The 21,834-nt window shown below is 39.6% G+C and overlaps 1 protein-coding gene across 2 annotated transcripts; it reads left to right on the top strand.

Moving 5' to 3' along the window:
- Nucleotides 1-456: 456 nt before the first annotated feature.
- ERP27 (endoplasmic reticulum protein 27) lies at nt 457-21,510 on the top strand. 2 transcript variants are annotated; one of them, XM_070619180.1, is made up of 7 exons: nt 457-705; nt 1,078-1,178; nt 3,179-3,316; nt 14,928-15,044; nt 18,923-19,048; nt 20,209-20,406; nt 20,813-21,510. In XM_070619180.1, the coding sequence occupies exons 1-7, from the start codon at nt 612-614 to the stop codon at nt 20,858-20,860; spliced, it is 822 nt and encodes a 273-aa protein (XP_070475281.1). In that variant the 5' UTR covers nt 457-611; the 3' UTR covers nt 20,861-21,510. The 2 variants fall into 2 exon arrangements, with proteins under 2 accessions (XP_070475281.1, XP_070475282.1); XM_070619181.1 differs by having other exon boundaries at nt 476-705; nt 20,647-21,510.
- The last annotated feature ends 324 nt before the right edge of the window (nt 21,511-21,834 follow it).

The following is a 21,834-nucleotide window of genomic DNA, read 5'->3' as shown; positions in this document are numbered from 1 at the left end:
TTTACCATTCCCTTCCCTTCGTAATACTCAATTACTAATAAAGCTCTCACATGTGACATTAGCATCTCTGGGCTTTGGCTTTTCACATGAAACTCTCCACCTTTGTTACCTGGTGATATTTTATTTACCCAGGCCCCTACTTAGGCATCCCTTGCAGGAAGAAAGCCTTCACTGAACCTCACCATTGGCCTGAATGCCCGTAGGCTGTACTCTCACAGCACCCTATGAGTTTCTCAATTTTTTTACCACCTTCCTTTTTATATTTCAGTGATCTGTTATTTGTCCATCTCTCACTTTAACAATCTAAGCTGGGAGAGAGGCTGGATCAGATCATAGTTAACTTTTTATTCCTAGTGCTTAGGTCAATACCTAGCATAGAATATATTTTTTGTATTTAAATCAACTGACCTGACTTTCTTCTGGTTGGTTATGTTCTGAGGCCCTGTCACTGAACTTGGTCTTTTATCTCAGAAGTTGAAGGTCCCCCTAGAGCCAGCTGCAAAGTTCCCAGAGCACTAATAACACCACAGCCAATTAACCACAGAGCAGGCTGCCCCGCGTCAGTATCCCAAAACACCACGTCCAGGGCTCCGAGCAGGAGCAGGAGAACAATGGAAGCTGCCCCGTCCAGATGCCTGTTTCTGTTACTGCTCTTCACCTGCGAGCTGTCCCCAGAGGTTGCTGCAGAAGTTCAGGAATCCTCAGGTAAAAGAAAAAAGCACTTGGGTGACCACAGGGTGAAAGCGTTGTTAGGAGAAGGGAAGGGAACACGGGAGTACTCTGGGTACTTTCCTCCAAACCTAGAAAACTTTCCAGGAAATGCCAGATAAAGACCTGTGTTGCCTAGTGGAGAAGAGGGAAGTCTGCCTTTATCCTTCAGAGAGAGGCCACCAGGTGGGGTCATCTTCCACATGTTAGTGAAAAAATAAAGCCTTGGAATGGTAACCGCACCCCTAGATCTCCTTGACCTTGGTATAAAGAGAAAAAGTAGAGATGCCCTCATTATTTAGAGCTGCCGCTTCTCTGCTCGGTACCCAAACACCTTCTGCCTCTCTCTGACTCTCTGTCTCTGTCTAGATGGTGCCGGTGGCTCCCAAGAAGCTGTGTGGCTCACAGACGTCCCAGCTGCCATGGAATTCATCGCTGCTGCTGAGGTGGCTGTCATAGGCTTCTTCCAGGTTTGTCCAGATACTCCACTTTCTATTCCCCCAGAGAACCAGAAATGGTCTACCTCAGGGAGCCAGCACAGTCACCTGCTGGCCAGGTGACATGCATTAGAGGCCAAAGGGCACAGAGTCTGCTTTCAGCTGGTCAGTCGAGATCTCTCAATTTCTAGACATTCCCAGTCTCTCTGAATTATCTTTCTTATACTTGCTTCAAGATTTCAGAGGCTGCCGACTGGGTCTCCTCATCTACGGATGATATAAGCTTAAGTCAATATCTGGATTGCTGAGGCAGGGGCTGGAATAAACCCAAATTCTATCGTCCAGACACACATTAGTCAATAGTTATTTCTGTCTAAAACCTTACCAAATGGGTAGCCCCTCCTTCTTCTTTCTCTTTGTCTGCTCTGATATGTTGAAAAAAGATGGCATTTTGTATATTAAAAGTATTAGCCTCCATCTTCCAGAATGGCTGCCTGGCTAATAAAAGGAGCCGTAAATGAGAGAGCATCCTTCCAGCCTCTTTATCTTTCTCTGGAGACAACATCCGGGGATTCTCACAGCTGATCAAGCCCCGACTCTCTCCTTGCAAACCTTCTTGTCTGTTTCCATTGATTAATTCCATTCACCATCACCCTGTCAATTCTGTACACACAGCCAGAAGTAGCTGCGATGAGATGGAAGAGGGGGAAGGAAGACAAGGGAGCACATTTTTTAGTGATGAGCGATCTCTAAACAAAAACAGCCGCCCTCAGGAAGGCAAGGGGTGGCAGGAAAGTGGAACTAGAATGCAATAACTTAAACAGCCACCAGGTGCCGCCACTAGATCCCTGAGCAAGTCCATTCTAAGGAGCAGAACACAAAAAGAGAAAGCCTAGATTGACAAGTGTTCATAGCCTCAAATGAACTCCACACACCCTTTCAGATGAACTCCTTCCGCTTGACCCCAGATGCAAGTGGCCTTGCAGCTTCTTTTCTCTTTATACATTTCCTCCTTTAGCCCAGAGAGGTGTCAAGGAAGAATACATTCACTCCCAATTATTGCCTGGAGCTGGTGCCGGCTAAGTTCCCGTGATAGCAGGGAAAATGATGCCAGCTTGCTGCAGAAGGACTGGAATCATCAGAAGTGACTTCCCTGTTCCCAACTCCCACCTGGGTTCCAGAGTTACAGTAACACATGAACAGTATCTTCATGGACAATAGCTCACAGTGGAAGGAGCGGGACTATTCTTCCATGTCCTGCACAAACCTTTGTTAATAAAACTTCTAGGCTTCCATTTTAAATTCCTTTTTTTAAAGGTGTGCTTTTTGGTGAAGAAGATTGGCCCTGAGCTAACATCTGTTGCTGATCTTCCTCTTTTTAATTTTTCTCCTCCCCAAATCCCCAGTACATAGTTGTATGTCCTGGTTGTAAGTCCTTCTAGTTCTTCTATGTAGGATGTCACCACATCATGGCTTGATGAGCAGTGCGTATGTCCGCACACGGGATCCAAATCGGGGAACCCTGGGCCACAGAGGTGGAGTGCACAAAATTACCGCTAGGCCAGGGGCCGGCCCCTATTTTAATTTCTTTATTCTTTTAATTTTTTTACTGTTTATTCTTTTCTTGGCCCTTTTGACAGCACCTATTTTTTATTTTTGCATTCTTTCTTTCCTCCCTAAGTTGTTCCCAAAACATTTGCCTCCTGGGCTATATTAATGATGATGCAGCCCAACTCTGCAGGCCTCTATGATTCTGAGGTTCCTCTCAGCTATTAATAAACTTCAAGTTCTATGGTAAGGAGTGCTAGGCTTAGCCACAATTTTCTAGTTACCTATTAACCCACCCAGCCTGGAAAATTCAACAATGCCCTTGCAAATTTAGCCTGTGTTCTCAGCAGTAAATATTTCACTGGATAATAAATCAAGTCTATGATTTCTGATATGAGTGAGCACATTTCTATTCTCTATTCTGTTTCTATGTGTCTCTCATCTAAAATAACTTCTGTGGGTTTTTTTTTTCCTCTTGTTTTTAGGATTTAGAAATACCAGCAGTGTCCATATTCCGTAGTATGGTGCAAGATTTCCAAGACGTGTCATTTGGAATCAGCACTGATTCTGAGGTTCTGGCTCACTACAACGTCACTGGGAACGCCATTTTCCTCTTTCGGCTGGTGAGTTGGGTGGGCAGCTCAAGGCTTCTCCCAGTTGTTCCTTAGGTTGTGGATTCACAAACTTGTGAGACTAGAAAAGAGTCTATGTCGTTAACACTAATGATGATGCCAGAGTCAGGGACAATGATGGCAAGGATGACGGCTCAGCTCAAGCTTCCCAAACAGATACTGTCATGAAATGGGAAGAGGACTGGACTGAGAATCAGGAGACGAGATTTGTAGCACTGCTTTGTCACTTACCAGCCATGTGACTTGGGCAGGTCACTTAACATTTTTCAGCTTCAATTCTTTCACCTATAAAATAAAAAGATTTGACCATTTCATTCTAAGGTCATTTTGAGCTCTAAAATTTTATATTTTTATATCTTTGGGAGTTCACTTACATTTATCAAGCATAGATTAAACAACTACTGTCTGCCTTATGCAAGATATTGATAATAAAAATATAAGTATATTCTCCTCTCTCATAGCTTTTAAAATATAGCAGAGATTGTAAACATAATCTACAAGTATCTATAATACAAAGAGCATCACTATGGATAAAGTATTATAAGGGTTTAAAGGATAAAGGCAGTGTGGGAATTCTGATAAAAAATTGATGAAGGAGACAACTGAACTGGGATTTAAAGGACAGACAAAATTTGGGCTAAGTGGAGGAGAATTCATGGCCAAGGTGGGAAAAAAAAATTAAACTTAGGAAAGAGTGATCAGGCCTATTTGACTGGATCTCAGGGTACATGTTTTGGGGAAATGAATATAAAACAGAAAAGCTTGATTGGAAGCATATTGTGGAGAAATTTGAATACCAGCTTAATGGGTTTGCACTTAATTTAGTTGACACTGGAAAACCTCTAAAGCCTTTACACCCAGGGAGTAACATGAACAGGAATGTGTTTTAGCAAGATTATTTGGCAGCAATGGGTAAGATGTATTGTTAGGCAAAAAGACAAGAGTAAAGAGAACTTTTGTTAGGCTGACAAAACAGATCATGTACTAAGAGTCTGTAGCAGAAAGAGAGCAATAGAAAGTGAAGAAAGGCAGGTCCCGCAAGGATATCAAAACTACGGAAAGGAGGCCAAGTTTAAAGCGAGGGTAACTAGGAATAGTGAGGGCACATACAGAAAGAGGGATTTATGGTGATTTCGTCAGTTGTTGAGCTTTTATTGTTGGTGGAATATCAAGGTAAAGATGACCAAAGTCCACTGGAAATAAGAAAGTAAGCAAGAGATAAAGTTTGAAGATTTCTGGACTGAATGTCCTTCCTCTTCTAGCCTCCAACCTCTCTATCTAGTTCACTTCTCATCAAAACCTCTTTTAAATGTGCTCTATATTCAGTGTCTCCAACTCTCTTTAAGCTCTTAAATGCACTGCTATCTAGTTTATGCTCCATCAGTCCATTAAAACTGCTGCCATCCCGGTCAGCATGGCTTCTGTATTTCCAAATCCAATGAACGCACATTAGGTCTTATTTTACTGGACGTTCCTGCCATATTTGACACTGTTGACCACTCTTTTCTCTTTAATATTCTCTCTTTCCTTGACCTCGAGCAGCCTTCGACTCCTGGCCCTCCTCTTCTTTTCTTAGTCTCCGTGAGACCTTCTCTTCCTCCATCTACACTACTGCCTGACCCAATGCTCTTCTCAATCTGGGTTATAGAATCCATGCTCAATGGAGGCAGAGACTGTTCGTTCACTACTTCCACCACAAAGACTGAAAAAGTGGTGCCTGCCAGGGGCTTGCCCTGTGGCCTAGTGGTGAAATTCAGCACACTCTGCTCTGGCTGCCTGGGTTTGGTTCCCAGGTGCCAACCTGCACCACTCATCAGTGTCCATGCTGTGGCAGCAACCCACTTACAAAATAGAGGAAGGTTGATACAGCTGTTAGCTCAGGGTGAATCATCCTCAGCAAAAGAAAAAAAAGTGCCTGCCATGTAGTGGGTGCTCGTTAAGTGTTTGTTGAATAAATGAATATGTAATTATAATTAATTAATTAATGTGTAATCCTTAGGTAATATAATTCTTTCTCATATTTGACTATTATCTGTTGCTGAGGATTTGGAATGTTTTATCTCTAGCTTCGACCCCTCTCATGATTCAAATGCTTGCTGGATATAACTCTTTGGATACTCTCAAAAGCGCTACAGTCTTAACATGTTCAAAACTGAATTTGTCATCTGCACCTACTGAATCATGTACTATTCATGAATCATGAATAGTGTATCGTTCAATAAAATGATGCACTATTTTATCGAATGACTATGTTCATTCAGTCTGTAATTTTCGCCAATTGTACTCTATCTTATTGAACCTATATTTTCCTCCACTCTTTCTACTTCATTTCTCATTTAGACTCAGCATCTTTGGCATAAACAATTTCAAAAGCTTCTTAATTGATCTCCCTTTACTACTTCATATCCAATTTCTAGATTGGTATCAAAATGATGGATTTAAAATGGAAATTTGACCATGGCACTCCTTTCTCAAAAATTATTCAATAGTCCCCATTTCTTACAAGATCAAAAGGATGATATTTAAACATATAGTGTTTTATGACCTGGCAACTACCTGCTTTTCTATTCCGTTTTCCAGCACACTCTCATCCTGGGCTTTAAACACTCAATACCCAACTATACACGGTGTGATGGTACAATTCCATGATTTCACATAGGCTATTCCTCTGCCTAGAAAGCCACCACCCCTACTGCCCCCTATCGCTTAGCCTCACCCAGCTAAGTCCTCCTCATACTCCAGTGAATCAGTTCAGGCATCTTATCCTTCACAAAGCTTCCCTGGAATCTCCAAATTGGCCCAATTTTCCCTCTAGACTTCCTTATCTCTAGTTTCATTTACCACTTTATAGTGCATGGCATGTATTTATGCAGCTGTCTCACCTCTTACCCAGTTAGACCACGAGCTATTCAAAGGCAGGAACCAATGACTTATTTATCTTTGTATTCCAAAGGTCGACAATATACCTCAGGTACCTAGAAGACACTCAGAAAGTGTTTGAGGAACTGACTCACCTCCAAGAGTCTGTCTGAGGGTGCATGAGTCCCTTCAGCAATCTTTCCCCCACCTGGACAGCAGTTGCAGGTTTGCATTTTTACCGTTGTGAAACAGGAATAAATCAAGCCCTTCTGTGAAAAGCTTTGGTAAGAAAGCTATGGAAGGTTAAGCTAATGTCTTTTATGTTACAGTCCAACCATTGGCAGTAACCCTTCAATACAAACATTCAAATCAGCTCCAGCTCCACAAGAACCTCTGCCCGAGTCTGTTGTTTATAGATCTCACGAAGGTGTGATTTAAAAGTCTTGGTACGACCAAGATACACATGTGGGGAAGAAAAACAAGTGCTGGCGCTTCCAATGTCTCTGCCTGCTTTACAGCCTCTAATGGGCTCATTAGCTTTGCTTACAACTGATTCTTTATAAAGCCCCGTTGATGACTTCCCAGAGCTGTTCGCTGTCCTTTAGCATCTGTTTTCTGTTTACCACTAAAAGACAGACCCACTCTGAGTGAACTCTTGGGACCTCTGGGGAGAAGATTATTGACGAGCCTTACCGAAAACAAACACACTGGTTCCTGCCCCACTCCTGGTCTGGGGGAGGCTCACCTTTTCGATAAATATTTTTTTCTCAGATTACACTTTGAAAAGTTGAGCTCATATTTGAATAGGATTATTATTCAGGAGTTTGGAGTAACTTTTTTTTTAAAGAGAGCATCAACCAAGATTATTCTTTTTTACATTGGGAAACTTGAGCCTTCTGCAAATTTTTTGTACCTACTTTCATCTTAGATCTAGTTTCTTCTGTTTGTTTGCTTGTTTTAGTGCCTAATTTATGATAAGCACTCTGCTAGGTATTTTCCTATGTTCTACCATTTAATTCTCACGAGAATCTGATGAAATCATTATTATCATCCCTGCCTTATCAATAAGAAAACTAAAGTTCTATGAGATCAATTTGGTTTCCCAAAGTCTCACAACTATAAAGTAACAGATACTTGCTTCACACCAGCATTGCTGACCCTGAAGCATCTGTTTCTTACTGTACTATAGTGACTCCCTAAGATGCTTAACCCGGAAGAAAACCTTTGTTTTACTGCTAGATTTTATCTACTCTAATGCCGTTCTTCTAAAGCCTTTTTTCTTTTTCCAATCACTATCTCCTAAACCATTTCTCTGTGCCCCTGGCACTATTTAATCAAACTCCAAGATTATTTCCCAAGGTTTAATCTAAGCACTGCATAATTTGGCAAAGACATTTCAGAATTTAGATGTATAGAAATTTCAATTGTAAGAACATATTTAGAGATAAGCTGAAATAATGATAAGTGAAGAAATAATAAGACTATAGTGAGCTGACATTACCAAATGCTTGAAACGTTGGAGCAGTAAGAGGCCAGCAAATACTATATTCACGGAACACATCATTCTCCAAAAATAGTGCAAGCCGACTATATAAACGTTATCAGGAAGAATTTAAGTAAAATGGAATAATAATAAGTTGTGTATGACGACCTGTCAGTTTGAGGATACAGGTTGTCTTTTGTGAGACAGAGGAAGACCCTCCACACTCCCCAACAGGGCTCTTATTGTTGCCCTCATAGAGATACAACCCTGGGTCCAATAAGCCATGAACCTACCCTAAAATGGAATTTCAGATATTATGTGAATGCTTACCCTGCTTTGGGTATTCTCAATCACTTCTATTTTAAGAAACATGAGGATCCTAACTTTGACCCAATGGGATAGTAATGGAAACACAGTAGAGGCATTCTTGCATCCATTTGACAGATCTTTGTGGCATTCCTATTATAAGAAATGCACATTGCCAAACAAAGAGAATCGGAAGGAACTTGTGCATAAAAATAAACTGATAAGAAATGCAAGAAGTAAGATGTGTCAAATTATTAAATATTTTTTCTAAAGTACATATTTGTCAAAGATATGGTAAGCTATGCAGCTTATGAAAACAAACCTGGGGCATGAGGGCATTTGTTTAACAGATGATTTCTCTGTGCTACCCAAGGTATTTAATATTATAAATGCGGTGTCCACTAAGACAATTTTAACACATTTTATGAAAAGTTGGGCGGGTAATTAGAGAAGTTCCATGAAATACTGCTGAAATGCTAATGAACAGAAAAGGAGTGATTGAATCTCTTGGGATAATGTGCTATAGTGTCTTAAAACATAAAAGAAGCCACTTCTAGTCCTCTTGGGGAAACTCAAAATTACGTTTTAAAGTGGCCTCCCTTCTGGTTTACCGCTTCTGTTTTTCTTCTGGTCCTTCTTTTCTTGGGGAAAGAAATAACATGTAAAATTCTTTCCCCAAACTGAAAAAATACATAAAAATTTTTTTTCCCAACTCTTGGTTCCAGGGTCAGATTTTCTTTCCAGTGAGTTATGCAAATAATTCCTTTTACAGAAAGGAGATATCCTCTTCAAATGTTGTTTCCAGGAATCCTACACATGACTGTTCCAGAGTTTATTAGTTTAAGAAATAGTGAAATAATCAGGCATGTTTTGTTAAAAGAAGCTCCACAAACTGGAGAGACTTTAGGAGGGTGGTTTTATGAAAGCTCTTTGCTTCTTAAAGAATGTTATCACCACTTAACATCCTGTGCCTCCAACAGACTGCATTCCTTAAGTCCAGAAACACCTGGAGTCAGTGGTGTTTCCTGTTCCCCCTGTTCTGGGAAATGTGAGGGACTGCCTGGAACAGAGAGCAGAGTGGGAGGGGGCCCCTGGCCAGAGCACAGCTATGTCTGCGGAGGAGCAGTGCCAGGCTTGGGAGTTCCTAGAAAAATAATCAGGAAGTATTTAGATGTATTAAATATTAAAAGGGCCCTGATTGTGATTATAATAGTGATGATTTTGATGGTTGCAATTAACAAAGCCTTAAGTACGAAGGAAACATGCCAGCTGGCCAAGGCAGGACTTCAGCAGCAGTAAAGATCCTGTGCGCTCATTGTCTGTCTCTCCTCACTCTTCCTGGCTTGGAGAGGAGGATGGTAGAAGTGGGGGCAAGGACTCCACCCAAGATGATATTTTCTCTTGCTTTTATATTTCTGCCCCAAGCTCTCTACTCAGAACGTTTTGAATTTTAAAACAATTGAGTATAGGAAGGGAGTTCACATTTTAAAATATCCTGTGGTTTTTATGAATTTTTTTCAAAATTCTTTTTTGGAAATACAAACATTTTCTGCACATCTGGATTTATTTCATAAATTTGAGTTGTGAAAAACAGTTCATAAAATAAAGTGATTAAATTGCTATCTGAGTGCATGTCAACATTTCCGTGCCTCAGTGCCTAACATATAGAAGGCAATCAACAAATAATTCATAAACAAATGGATTATAAAAGAATAACCACATATATTCAGAATTAATATAATTAACCATAAAGAGCGCAATGGGCTTTTTAGAGGTTCATATTGCTTTTAATTAACCCAATGGGGGACCATCTTGAACAACAGAAGTGAAAAATAGAAAATGGGAGTCATCATGGAGATGACAATAATGAACAATTTTGGATTCTTACTGTTTAGCAACTTTAATTTACCTCTGCCTGAATTCCCTCCTGCAGAAACTAAAATGAGACCTACCTCTGACTTTGCTGGGCAGACTGAGAGAAAGTATCTTGGAGGTAAAAGGATGGCACTAATCCAAGGCAAGATCTGATTGGGGAGGATCTATACGAGATAGCAGTTGTGAGGGGAAAGGGTTAAGGAGATGTCCAAGGGTGGGTGGCCCAAAGATCTCAAAAATGATTCAAATTGTTTTAGGAAACAGAGAAAGTTGTTCAGGACCTAGCCCTGATAATTTTATCTGCAGGCATAATTGCTATGGGTGATGGGAGCTTTATCTTGTGTCTTTATGGGCACAGGTAGATTGGAGGAGGGGAGTGGGAAGTCCTGGGAACGATGATTGGCAGTATGAAATTCTATCTTTTAATATATCTAAATATGGTGGAAAAGTTGTTCTAAAATGCAAATCTGGGATAACGGACTGCGTAACTAGACAATACCTTCCATCACAGATGATTTTTTAAAGGCTGGGCAAAAAAAAAAAAAAGATAAGAATAAGGCATGGGAGAACTAGCAAGAGAGGGGAATATGTCTAGACTAAGATTTAAAAGAAGATGGAAACCGAAAAACATGAACCCTGTATTGGGCCTGCTTTTCCTCTGGGAGGCCTAGCCAGTTCTAGAAGAAGCAGTCAAGAGGCTGAGAGGTTTATTAGCATTTTTGAGACCCTCAAAGAGCCAGAAAAGTAAACGCTGGAGTCCAGGGCCCACAAGAGGAGGTAGGAGGCAGATCTGCTAAACACTCTTTGCCCCACTTAGGACCCTAAAGATAAGAGTGAACCCTAACTAGGTCAGTAGATCAGTCCTCCCAAGGGCTGCAGCACAGATTCAAATCACCTCAGTCCTTGAAATTGGATTAGGATGCTCCCATATGAATATCTAAATACACATACTCACATACACACATGCATATATACACACACACACCCGCATCCATATGTAATTATGTATCTATGTAGCATATATAATCTATCCTCCACCATGCCATAGCATAACAGCTAAAACCCAAAGTAAAAGGGAAATATCTTAAATCAGAGAAAAAAGATTACCCTCAAAGTAATCTCAAAGGGGTAATATTAAAGATTCACAGTTGACTTCTAAATAGAAAGAGTGAAAGGCCGAATGTAAAGAATTATATCTTTCAAAAACTGGAAGAAAATAACTGTCAACTTAGAATGCTGCCCCCAGCAAAACTAGCCTTCAAAAATAAAGGTGAAACAAAGATATTTTAAACAGCCAAACTGAGAGTCTATGTCACCCAACAGATCTAATTCATACTAAAGGAAATACTAAAAGGTGTTCTCTAGGCAGAGGGAAAAACAGCCCAGATAGAAGCTCAAAAATGCAGGAAGAAATGAAGAGAACCTTAAATGTAAACATGTGCATAAATGTAAATGTGTGTTGACTATATAACAATAATAATAATGTCTTATGAGATTTAGAATTAAGACACAGGACAATAATCGCCTGTAAGTCTTGAGTGTGGAGCCAGGGGATGCAATTGGAAGGAAGTAACCTGTATTAGTATATTCTAGTATCTGCAATGTCCAAGAAGGATAAAACTGCCAATTAATATCAGATTCTGATAAGTAAAGAATGCATGCTGTGTCATGCCTGCTGGTAATCCCTAAGAGAATAATTACAGCCTATGTAAGTTCTAAACCAATAAAGGGAAAGAAGGAATAAAATAAAGTGCTCTTTCAATTCAAAGTAGGCCAGAAGTGAATGAAAATGGGATTTGGAACAGGCAGAACCAAAGGAAAATACGTATTTAATTACATACACTAGCAAATACATTATATAAAAGTAATCCAATTGAAAGACAATCTGACTGGATGAAAAAATACAACTACACGCTTTTTACAAGGAATACATCATTTTAAAACATAGGGACTCATGTAAAACATAAAGATAGGTTACAAGTAAAAGGATAGAGATATACTAAGCAAACACTGCCAAAAAAAAAACTAATAGAAGCATATTAACAGTAAACAAAGTAGAATTTTAGGCAGTAAGCATCCAGAGAGGTTAAGAATGATATTTTATAAAGATAAAAATTTCAATTTGTCCAGAAGATTTAATGGTTTTAAATTTGCATTTACCTAAAACATGGCCAGAGAATATATACGCAGAAACTGACAGAATTGTAAGAGAAACTGGTTAAATCCACAATCATGATGCGAGATTTTAATATTTCTCTCTCGCTAGAATAAACTGGTTTTTAAAAATCATTAAGAATATAGACAATTTGAACTATAAAATTAATGAAGTGACCTGATTGGCATGTACAGAATCCTGTATTCAAATATTGTAGAATATACATAATTTTAAGGACACATGTAATATACATTAGCCCCCTCTAATCAGTAGTTTTGCTTTCTGTAGTTTCAGTTACCCTTGGTCAACCACAGTCCGAAAATATTAAATGGAAAATACTGGAAATAAATAATTCATAAGTTTTAAATTGCTTGCCATTCTGAGTAACATGATGAAATCTCCTGTCATCCAGCTCCCTCCTGCCAGGGCCATAAATCATCCCTTTGTCCAGCGTATCCACACTGTGCACGCTCCCTGCCAGTTAGTCACTTAGTAGCTGGCTGGGTTATCAGATCAACTGTTGTGATATTGCAGTGCTTGAGTTCAAGTAACCCTTATTTTACTTAATAATGGCCCCAAAGTAGAGATGCTGGCAATTCCAACGTGCCAAAGAGAAGCTGTAAAGTACTTCCTTTAAGTGAAAAAGTGAAAGTTCTCAACTTAATAAGGAAAGAAAAAAAATCTTTATGCTGAGGTTGCTAAGACCTACAGTAACTTTTGTTACAGTATAATGTTATAATTGTTCTATTTTATTACTATTTATTGTTGTTAATCTCTCACTGTGCCTAGTTTATAAGTTAAACTTTATCATATGTATGTATGTATGGTAAAAAACATAGGCTATATAGGGTTTTGTACTATCCACCATGGGTCTGGGAATATATCAGCCATGGATAAAGGGGACTACTGTATATGGAAGTTGACATGTGATGTAAATAAAATGTAGAAATTAAGCAAGAAATCAGTAATAAGAATATAACCAGAAAATCTTACATTTTACAATTAAGAAATACACTTCTAAATAACTAATAGGTTAGAGAAGAAATAACAGAAATTAGAAGACGTTTTAAACTGAATGATAATAAAATCTACATATAAAATTTGGGGATGCATTTATAGCCTACACATTTCTAAGAGGGAAATGTGTAGATTTTAATGTACATTTTAGAAAAGAGTAATGCTAAAGATCAAGGATCTAAGCATCCATGTAAGAAGTAAGAAAAACAAGTTTTAGGTGGGTTTTAGGTATATTCGTGAAAGTCAAAATGATGTTTCTAGGGGATAACGTAAAAGAATATCTTCATGACCTTGATATAGTCAAAGATTTTTTTTAAAACAAAACAAAAACACACACTAACTATAAAGAAAGATTGAAAACCTCAACTACATTGAAATTACCTTCTGTTCATGAGCAGTGACCATTAAAAGGGAAGGCCCCAGTGAGAGAGAAGATATGCAATATAGAGCTAACAAAGGGCCTGTACCAGAATATACAAAAACATCTGCAAATCAGCAAGAAAAAGACAGACGACTCAACAGAATAAGCGACTTGAACAGAAGCTTCCTGTAAGAGGATATACAAGTGGTTAATCAAGGAAATGCAATTAAAACCCCAATGAGATACTACCACATGTTCACAAAAACGAGTAAATTCAGAAAGGCTGATAATACCAACTGCTGACAAAAATGTGGAGCAATAGAACTTTTTGAAACAATTCAGGTGCAAGTGTAAGCAATTATCCATTTTGGAAAATAGCTTGGTATTTTCTGCTAGTGGAAAATACACATACTCTATAATCAAAAATCCCAATCCTAGATATATGCTCAACAGATAAGAGGCACATTTATACCAAGAGACGTGAACAAGAGTGTTCATTGCAGCATTATTTTAATAACTGGAAACTGGAAACAACCTAAATATTCATCAACAGGAAAATGAATAAATAAATTTTGCACATTTCTACAATGGAATATTATACAGCAAGGAAAATGAGCAAACTCCAGCTACATGCAATAACATACGTGACACAAACAAAATGTTAAGCGAAAGAAATGAGGTACACATACAAAAAACATAGTTCTTTTCCATTTACATAATGTTTTTTAAAAAGATTAAATTATAGCATTAAGAGATGCATCTTTAAGTGGTAAAGCTATAAAGGAAAGGATGAAAATGGTTATCATAAAAGTCAGGATAATAGTTACTTTTGGAACAAATGGATGGATTATTGATTAGAAGGGAGCACAGAGGGCTTCAAGTTTTCTGGCAAAATTCTCTTTCTTTACTCAAGTGGTAGCTCCTCAGTTGTTTGCTGTGTAATAATATACTGTTTTACATTTTCCGTTTTGTGCTTTTCTCTATATGTACATTTTATTTCACATTAAAAGGCTTCACAAATAAAACATAAAACTGACCATGGAAATGGCTTCCCTTGCCTTCAGATTAGAGTTTAGTCTTCTTACCCTGGCTACCCCACTGACCTGTCTCTTTCCTCGCTGCACTTGACATCTACTGCTATAGTCTCAGTGAACTAACTGCAGCTTCCAGAACATGGCATCTCACATCTTTTGGCCTTTTGGGAATACCGTTCCTTACTTAAAATTCCCTCCCCATCCTCATTCATCTCACCAAATCTTAGCCATTTTTCCGGAGCTACCTCTTCCTGGAAGCTTTTCTGCTCGTCCTTATGGGACATACAGGACTGTGACTCCCCTGTGATGACATTCGCCACACATGGGACATTTCTGTCCACTTCTCTGTATCCCTCAGGACAGTGTGTTCCTCAAAGGCAGGGAATATTTCCTACGTAGTTTTCCATCTTTGGAGCTTTAGATAGTGCCTGACGTGGTAAATGGTCCAGAAACATTTATCAATGAATGAATTAAGACAGAACAGTAATAATTTTATCCTTTTTGTTACCCAGGTGGATAACAAGCAACTGGATTTAAAGAACGAAGACATCGAAAACATTGATGCCACCAAATTAAGCCTTTTCATTGAGACCAACAATCTCCACTTGGTGACAGAGTACAACGATGTGGTAAAAAATAGTCCCTGTCTCCAGCTCCTTCAGTCCCCACGCCAGGGAGGGTACTTTTCATAGCAGAGATCCTTCTGTCCAGGAGTTCGAGTCCTTTGACCAATAATAACAGTAACCACCTTTAACTGAACACCGAGTTGTTTATGTTGCCATCCTTCCTACAACCCTTTAACATTGATAGACTTGGCCCTACCCAACAAAGAAACAGAATCAGAAAAGTTAAATGACGTATCACACGACTAGTAAGAAAGAGCCAGAATGCATAGTTAAGGTGACTGACTCAAAAACTTCTGAGTGTTACAGCCTGAGAGTGTTCCGTGAAGGCAACTCTGATCCAAGCAACTCTCTAGACCATGCTTCTCAAATAAGATTGCAATCCACGCCAAAGGTCCATTTTTTACATAAAGCGTTGGTGACCAATACTTTTGTAAAATAGAATAAAAGTCAATTAACAGACAAATGAAATTTTGAAAAATAAAACCCACTGTTCACATATTTGGATTTCTATGTAACGTAAAATTTCTATATGTTTTAAATACTTATTCCCATTTTCTGCATCTACCCCCTTACGGACTAGTATCTAATGGATCCTGGTCTGGCACCACCTGCACGTGCCTAGACTCTCATGCTGCCTCAGCTCCCTTTTAGGCTTGTCTTCCTTTGATGTTGCATGCTGCATGCAACCTGGAGGAAGGTGTTGGTCCACCTGTCCTGATAATCTTCTGGCCTTCTAACATCCTACAACTTATAGAGTTACCATAGTTCCTGCCTTTTATTTTCCATGACATAGATCAGAGTGACGGAGTATTAATTTCCAGTGATCTACATCAGCTCAGAAATGCTGTGCATTCTCTAATGACAGGACTTTACATGCATGTCATGATTTTTAGAACTTACAAAGCTCTTTCACGTCATTTTCTCATTTAATCCTCCCACTAACTTTTTTGAGGTAGAAGAGAGAAAATTATTATGCCCGTTTTACAGAAGAGAAAATTCAAGGTCCAAGTGACTTATTCAAGATCACACAATGAGTATGTAGAAAAGCATCATTTCAGGCAGAAAATTTACCTGATGATGCGTTAGCTCATGTTGTCTACTTCCATTTTACAGGAAAGGAAATGGAAGGTCAGAAAAGTGAAATAACTTCCTCAAGGCCATATGACTAGTAATTTGAGCTTCAGAGACATCTGTATCCACTGGTCCCTGCTTTTTTCATGAATGCTCTGTCTGACAGTCCTGTGGTTTTTCCATTGCCCCACACAGCCTTCAGTAGAAAACACGCCTTTTCCTGTTGACTAAATTCCTGTCCACCTCTCACATCATGTTTGTCTCTGTGGAGCAGTGACTCCATTTCCACTTTTGCTAAGATTCCAAACACATGCACGCCGGGGGTGTTGGCAGCAAGAACCAAAAAGGCATTTTTCTCTATAGGGCTGCCAGGTGTGCATGTGGGACCAGAAAAGATGATCTTATGGTCCTTGGGTTTGTGGCTTCAGCATCCTGGAATTCTTCAGGCTAATGCAGGAGTAAGGAGTAAAGACTGGCCTTCCTGAGTTCTTATGCCTGGTCCATGTCTCATCTTACAGAACAATGACATATATTTTTAAGTCTCACATTAGTAGTGAAGGCAAATCACTTCAAGAAGAGATTAGGTAAGAATTTCTTTCGGGAAGCAAGTTCAACTTTTATTTTGACTTTTTCATTTGCCAAAAGTAGTATTTTTCTCATTTGAAGACCTGCCCACACCTCTATAGTTATTTCTCATCTGTTGCTGGTGCAGAGGTTTGTACTGGTAGCAATTAGGCAGAAACTCACAGATGTGTACTTGACCTGCTGTGCACTTTTAATGCCCATGCAATATGTGGCTTCAAGGTGAAAATTCAGGCTGTGTCTGTTAGGATTAAACTAATCACCTCTGCTATGCTCAATCCTTTCTGCTAAGACAACGGTACCTTTTGACTCCTTAGCTTTTATTTCTCAATTCTTCTCAAGAGTTATCCTTCATCTCTGCTCTAGGAGGGTAGATGCATGCTCTAAATTTAAGTCACAAGATCTAGTAAAACAAGAGACAATTATTTACCATCCAATCTTCCAAATTTAAAATCTAAGAGCTGGTTTTCAACTCCAGGGAGACAGTTTTGGGAAAGAACTCACTGGGCTCTCCTTGCCTCCAGCCAATAGAGCTGGAGAATCTCTACAGAGCAGTGTGTAGCTTCCAGAAGGATCCTACCTAGTTGCCCCTCTTCCCACCATCCTAGGACTCTGCCCTCTGGTTCGTTAATCCACCGTACTCTGTCTTCCTGGGCACATACTAGTTTTACAGCAATGCTGTCTGTATTCAGAAGGGAGAGGTAAAAAGGAATGGAATTTGTTTAAAATAGAGACACTGGCAGCACTATTTAGGAAAGTGAAATGAAGGGAGCCAGTGCCATAGTTTCACCCTCTTTCTCCTCTCCTCACTCGGGCTTATGACTGTCCCACTTCCCTCCGTCATTGACAACTTCATAGGGAATCACCATCTCTGATCAGCAAAAAAGGGCCAATGCTTCTGGTCTCCAGAAGAGCTTACCTTATTCCTGACGGGGGGCAGACTGGTTCAACTATGCTTGGGGTTGGATTGGTTTAGACGGGATTTTGCAATCAGCTGTGTACGAGGCGGTACACCCCGCTGGTTAAGAGCACAGACTCTAGATCCAAAGTGCTTGGTGTAATTCCAAGTCCACCACTTTGTGACTTTGGGGAGTTGCTTAATTATCTGTGCCTTAATTTCCTCATTTAAAAAGCTGGGACTTTGGGGCCACCCAGTGGCATAGTGGTTAAGTTCACATGCTTCACTTTGGTGACCTGGGGTTCCCTGGTTTTGATCCACGGTACAGACCCACACACTGCGTATGAAGCCATGCTGTGGCATGTGTCCCACATATAAAATATAGGAGAACAGGCACAGATGTTAGCTCAGGGCCAGTCTTTCTCAGCAAAAGTAGAAGGATTGGCAGTGGATGTTGTCTCAGGGCTAATCTTCCTCCAAAAAAAAAAAAAAGCTGAGATTTTGAGGATTAAATTAATTCTTACATATAAAGACCTCAAAATAATGCCTGGTACACAGCAAGCACTTAATAGGTATGCACTACTAATATGCGGCCAAAGGCCACATTTCAAGAGTATACAACTGCACTTGCAACACAAAGAGGGATTGAAATAAGTAACTAATGTGTTACATGTTATATTAGTTGTCTATTGATGCCTAACAGATTACATAAAAGCTTAGCAATTTAAAACCATAAACATTGATTATTTCATCCAGTTTCTGTGGGTCAACAATTTGGGAGTGGGTAGGTTATGTGCTTCTGATCTTGGGTCTCTTGTGAGCTTGCAGTCATTGGTCAGGGCTGCAGTCATCTGAAAGTTTGACTGGGGCTGGAGGATCTCCTTCCAAGATGGCTCATTCACATGGCTGGCAAGTTGATGCTTGCTTTTAGTAGGAGGCTTAGTTCCTTGCCATGTGAATTTCTCCCTAGGGCTGCTTGAGTGCCCAACATTGAAGCTGGCTTTTCCCAGAGTGAGTGATGTAAGAGAGAGCGAGGCAGAAGCCATGGTGTCTTTTATGTTTTGATCTTGGAAGTCATGCTCTGTCATTTCTGCAGTATCCCATTGGCCACTCAGCTCAGCCCTATTCACTGTGGAGAGGAAATCTACACAATTGCATGAAAACCAGAGCATGAGATTTATTGAGAGCCATCTTGTAGGCTAGTTATCGTTTGTGTTAAGAACGGACAACTCTCATTACTGTTTCAGTCCACGTATTCACTGGGTTGCCACTAATGGGGTTTTTCCTCCCTCTCTCTTTCATTCTACCATAATACATTTCTACTTGCCAGACTGCGGTTGGCCTGTTTAATAGCATGATTGAGATTCATCTTCTACTGATGATGAACAAGGCCTCCCTAGAGTATGAAGAAAGCTTGCACAGATACCAGGAGGCAGCTAAGCTCTTCCAGGGGAAGGTAAGTCTGTAAGGGGAGACATCCTATTGAATACTCAGCCCCAGGACACTAGGAAAAGGAAGATGGAGCCAGGAATAAGGAAAAGTAAGAAAAACAACAAGTATGGCTAAGAGGTAACAAAGTGATAACTGGGGCATAATAAATCACATTACTCTGATTTAATATTAAAGATGTTGTATTTTGTATTATTAAAAGCCCATATTTTGTATTAATAAAGTATTATTATTATAGTGAAATCTTCCCTTAGTGGTAAGTCTATTTCTTTTTTTGTGCATTAACAGGTGGAGAGAAAATAGAGACCCAAAGATACTGAAAAATAAAAATCACCTATTAGTCACCATTTGTTTATTCCTTGTCATCATCTATTAAGGTTTTAGACCTCAGGGCTTATTTCTGACATAAAACACCAATCACGTACCTGGTGCCTATTGGATGTCCAATAAATATTTCTTTCCCTTCCCTACTTTGTGAAGTTCTGCGCAATATCACTGAAATAGTAACACTTCAACCACTTCAAGGCTGCTGCATTGAACTAGAGATCTCCTCAATGATGAGAGCTGTCTGGTAATAAATAAATTGACTTTCTAGTGGTTGTTTCCCTAACACTCAAAGTTTTCAGTGATCCTGAATGTAGATGATCCTCTAACAAGAATATCATAAAGAAGATTTCTACTTTGGGTAAAAAATTTGATTTAAAAATATAAAATAGTTATCATTCAACAAGCCCTCGCTATGTGCTGAAAACTGTACTAGATGTATTGCATGCATCCTCTCATTTAATCTCCCCCAACAGGAGCCTATTTTTCTGATAACACTGAGTCTCAGAGGGGCTGAGTAATGTGCCCAAAGTCACACAGCTGGAAAGTACTAGAGACAAAATTCAAGACTAATTCTCCACTTCAACCATTAAGCTATACTTTCTCCCTTAGCTAGTCGCTTAAGTCTTTTCCAATTCTAATTTCTTAAAATTAAACAAACCTGATCAAAGGGATAAAATACCAAAGCAATGCTAAATAAGGAGAAGTTCATTCTAAACTGAGATTTAAATTGTGCAGCACAGACCACAAATTCAATCAGTATAAACTGCAATAATTACAAGCTATGTCTTTCTGCCCAGGACCTCAGATAGATCTTTCTGTTTCAAATTTCTCCAAATACAGATACTTTTTATTCTGGTGGACAGTGGTGTGAAGAAAAATGAGAGGGTGATAGCATTTTTCAAACTTAACGTGTCTCAGCTGCCCGCGCTGGCAATTTACCACACTGTGGATGATGAGTGGGACACGCTGCCCATTACGGAAGTTGCAGTAGAGCGTGTGCAAAACTTTTGTGATGGATTCCTAAAAGGGAAACGGTTGGTAAGTGTGAGACTACAGGTAAAGCCAATTGAGCTTTCTTCCTCTTTATGTCCCTTTTATTTCCTGTTGAGTAAGAATTCTACTGGATTTGATTAAGAGCAAAAATATATGAGGATATGGTGGTCAGAGTCAGGATGCTGGTTAGATTACAGTTATGGGAAAAGAACTACAAAAGCACTTTTGGAAAGGTCTTGCGTATTCAAAGGAGTTGAATTTTGCTTCTCAACATTCTGTTTACAGTATCAATGGGAAACAAATCAACTTGCCTATAAAGAGTTCATGAAATAAAAATTGAAGATGGATTTACGACTTCCGGGAGTGGTTAAATAGCTCAGTTTGCTAATCTCAGAGCTCAAAAACAAGAGTGGATTCCAAGTCTAAATTTCAGTGTCATGGTGTTTTTCAGAAACAAAATCCTGAATCAGAAGAAAAAACTCCAAAGGTGGAACTCTGATTTCTCCCTGACACTTCCGCGTATTACCAAGTATCAACTTTACGCTGAATAAAAAGGGGCAACTCAAACCTCAGAGACACTAAACAACAGGATCCTCAGGCCCGCAGACACACACGCACTCAGCTGCATTTTGCTCCTTAAAATCCCATTTGATCTCTTCTCTTTTCTTTTAAACTTCCCATACTCACGCACTATCCATCCAGTTTTCTCTTATGCATTCATACTGCACAGGCCCACGCACTATAGCACCACTATAAAATCACTGGATGGAGGATTTAAGAGAAATACTGCGAACCACTATGAAGGAGAGACTTTCCTAGAGGGAGATTGTTCTGATTCATCATTTAATATTGAATTTCTACACTGCACATCTTACAGCATGGCTTCTGCTCTTTTAGGATTCCCTGAGGGTGGAAACTCTACTTTCCTCGTAAGCACATGTTCCTCTCTCACTCAGGACCAAGAACAAAAGGATGATTTTAAACACCTTTCTGGAATTTTCTTTTTGCCAGAAGTTAAATGATAATTCCAAGTTTCCGAACTCAGCAGAAACAGGCCATTTAAAATCTCTGTGTTTATTTAGCATTTCTAACTCCCCCTGTAAATCAACAACCACATAATAAATAAAAAGCAACAATGTTATAGGAAAAGACTGGCATCTCTTTGCAGGCCCAACCTTTTCCAAACACCCAGTTGCCCGACTAAGCAGCATGCACCTCACCTTTCGATGCCCACTGTTTAGTGTCAGGCCGTGAGCCATTAATGTGTTATTGTTCACTCTGTGGGTGGGATGGGAGGTGGGTAGAGACCTTGTTGCATGAGGACTGGTGTAAATGTGGCAAAGGGGCCAGGAACCAAATTAAGCAAAAGGTTGGGGAACGGATAGGAGAAGGGGGGACTTGGCGAGGGGGCAGGTTGGGGCTGACTAGCCATGGATTATATTGCAGGTGAGGTGGGCAGCCCATGTGGGAAGG

The sequence above is a fragment of the Equus przewalskii genome, chromosome 5 (assembly GCF_037783145.1).
Source record: "Equus przewalskii isolate Varuska chromosome 5, EquPr2, whole genome shotgun sequence".
Taxonomy (NCBI): domain Eukaryota; kingdom Metazoa; phylum Chordata; class Mammalia; order Perissodactyla; family Equidae; genus Equus; species Equus przewalskii.
The sequence above is the reverse complement of the archived record's forward strand: the minus strand, read 5'-3'. Positions and strand labels throughout refer to the sequence as shown.

What these genes read in the sequence shown, in the direction of transcription:
- ERP27 (XM_070619180.1), top strand. Translation starts at nt 612, where the DNA reads ATGGAAGCTGCCCCGTCCAGATGCCTGTTTCTGTTACTGCTCTTCACC. An exon ending in AGAAGTTCAGGAATCCTCAG is followed by an intron (nt 706 to 1,077) that starts GTAAAAGAAAAA and finishes GTCTCTGTCTAG; the next exon opens with ATGGTGCCGGTGGCTCCCAA. An exon ending in TGACAGAGTACAACGATGTG is followed by an intron (nt 15,045 to 18,922) that starts GTAAAAAATAGT and finishes TCTACTTGCCAG; the next exon opens with ACTGCGGTTGGCCTGTTTAA.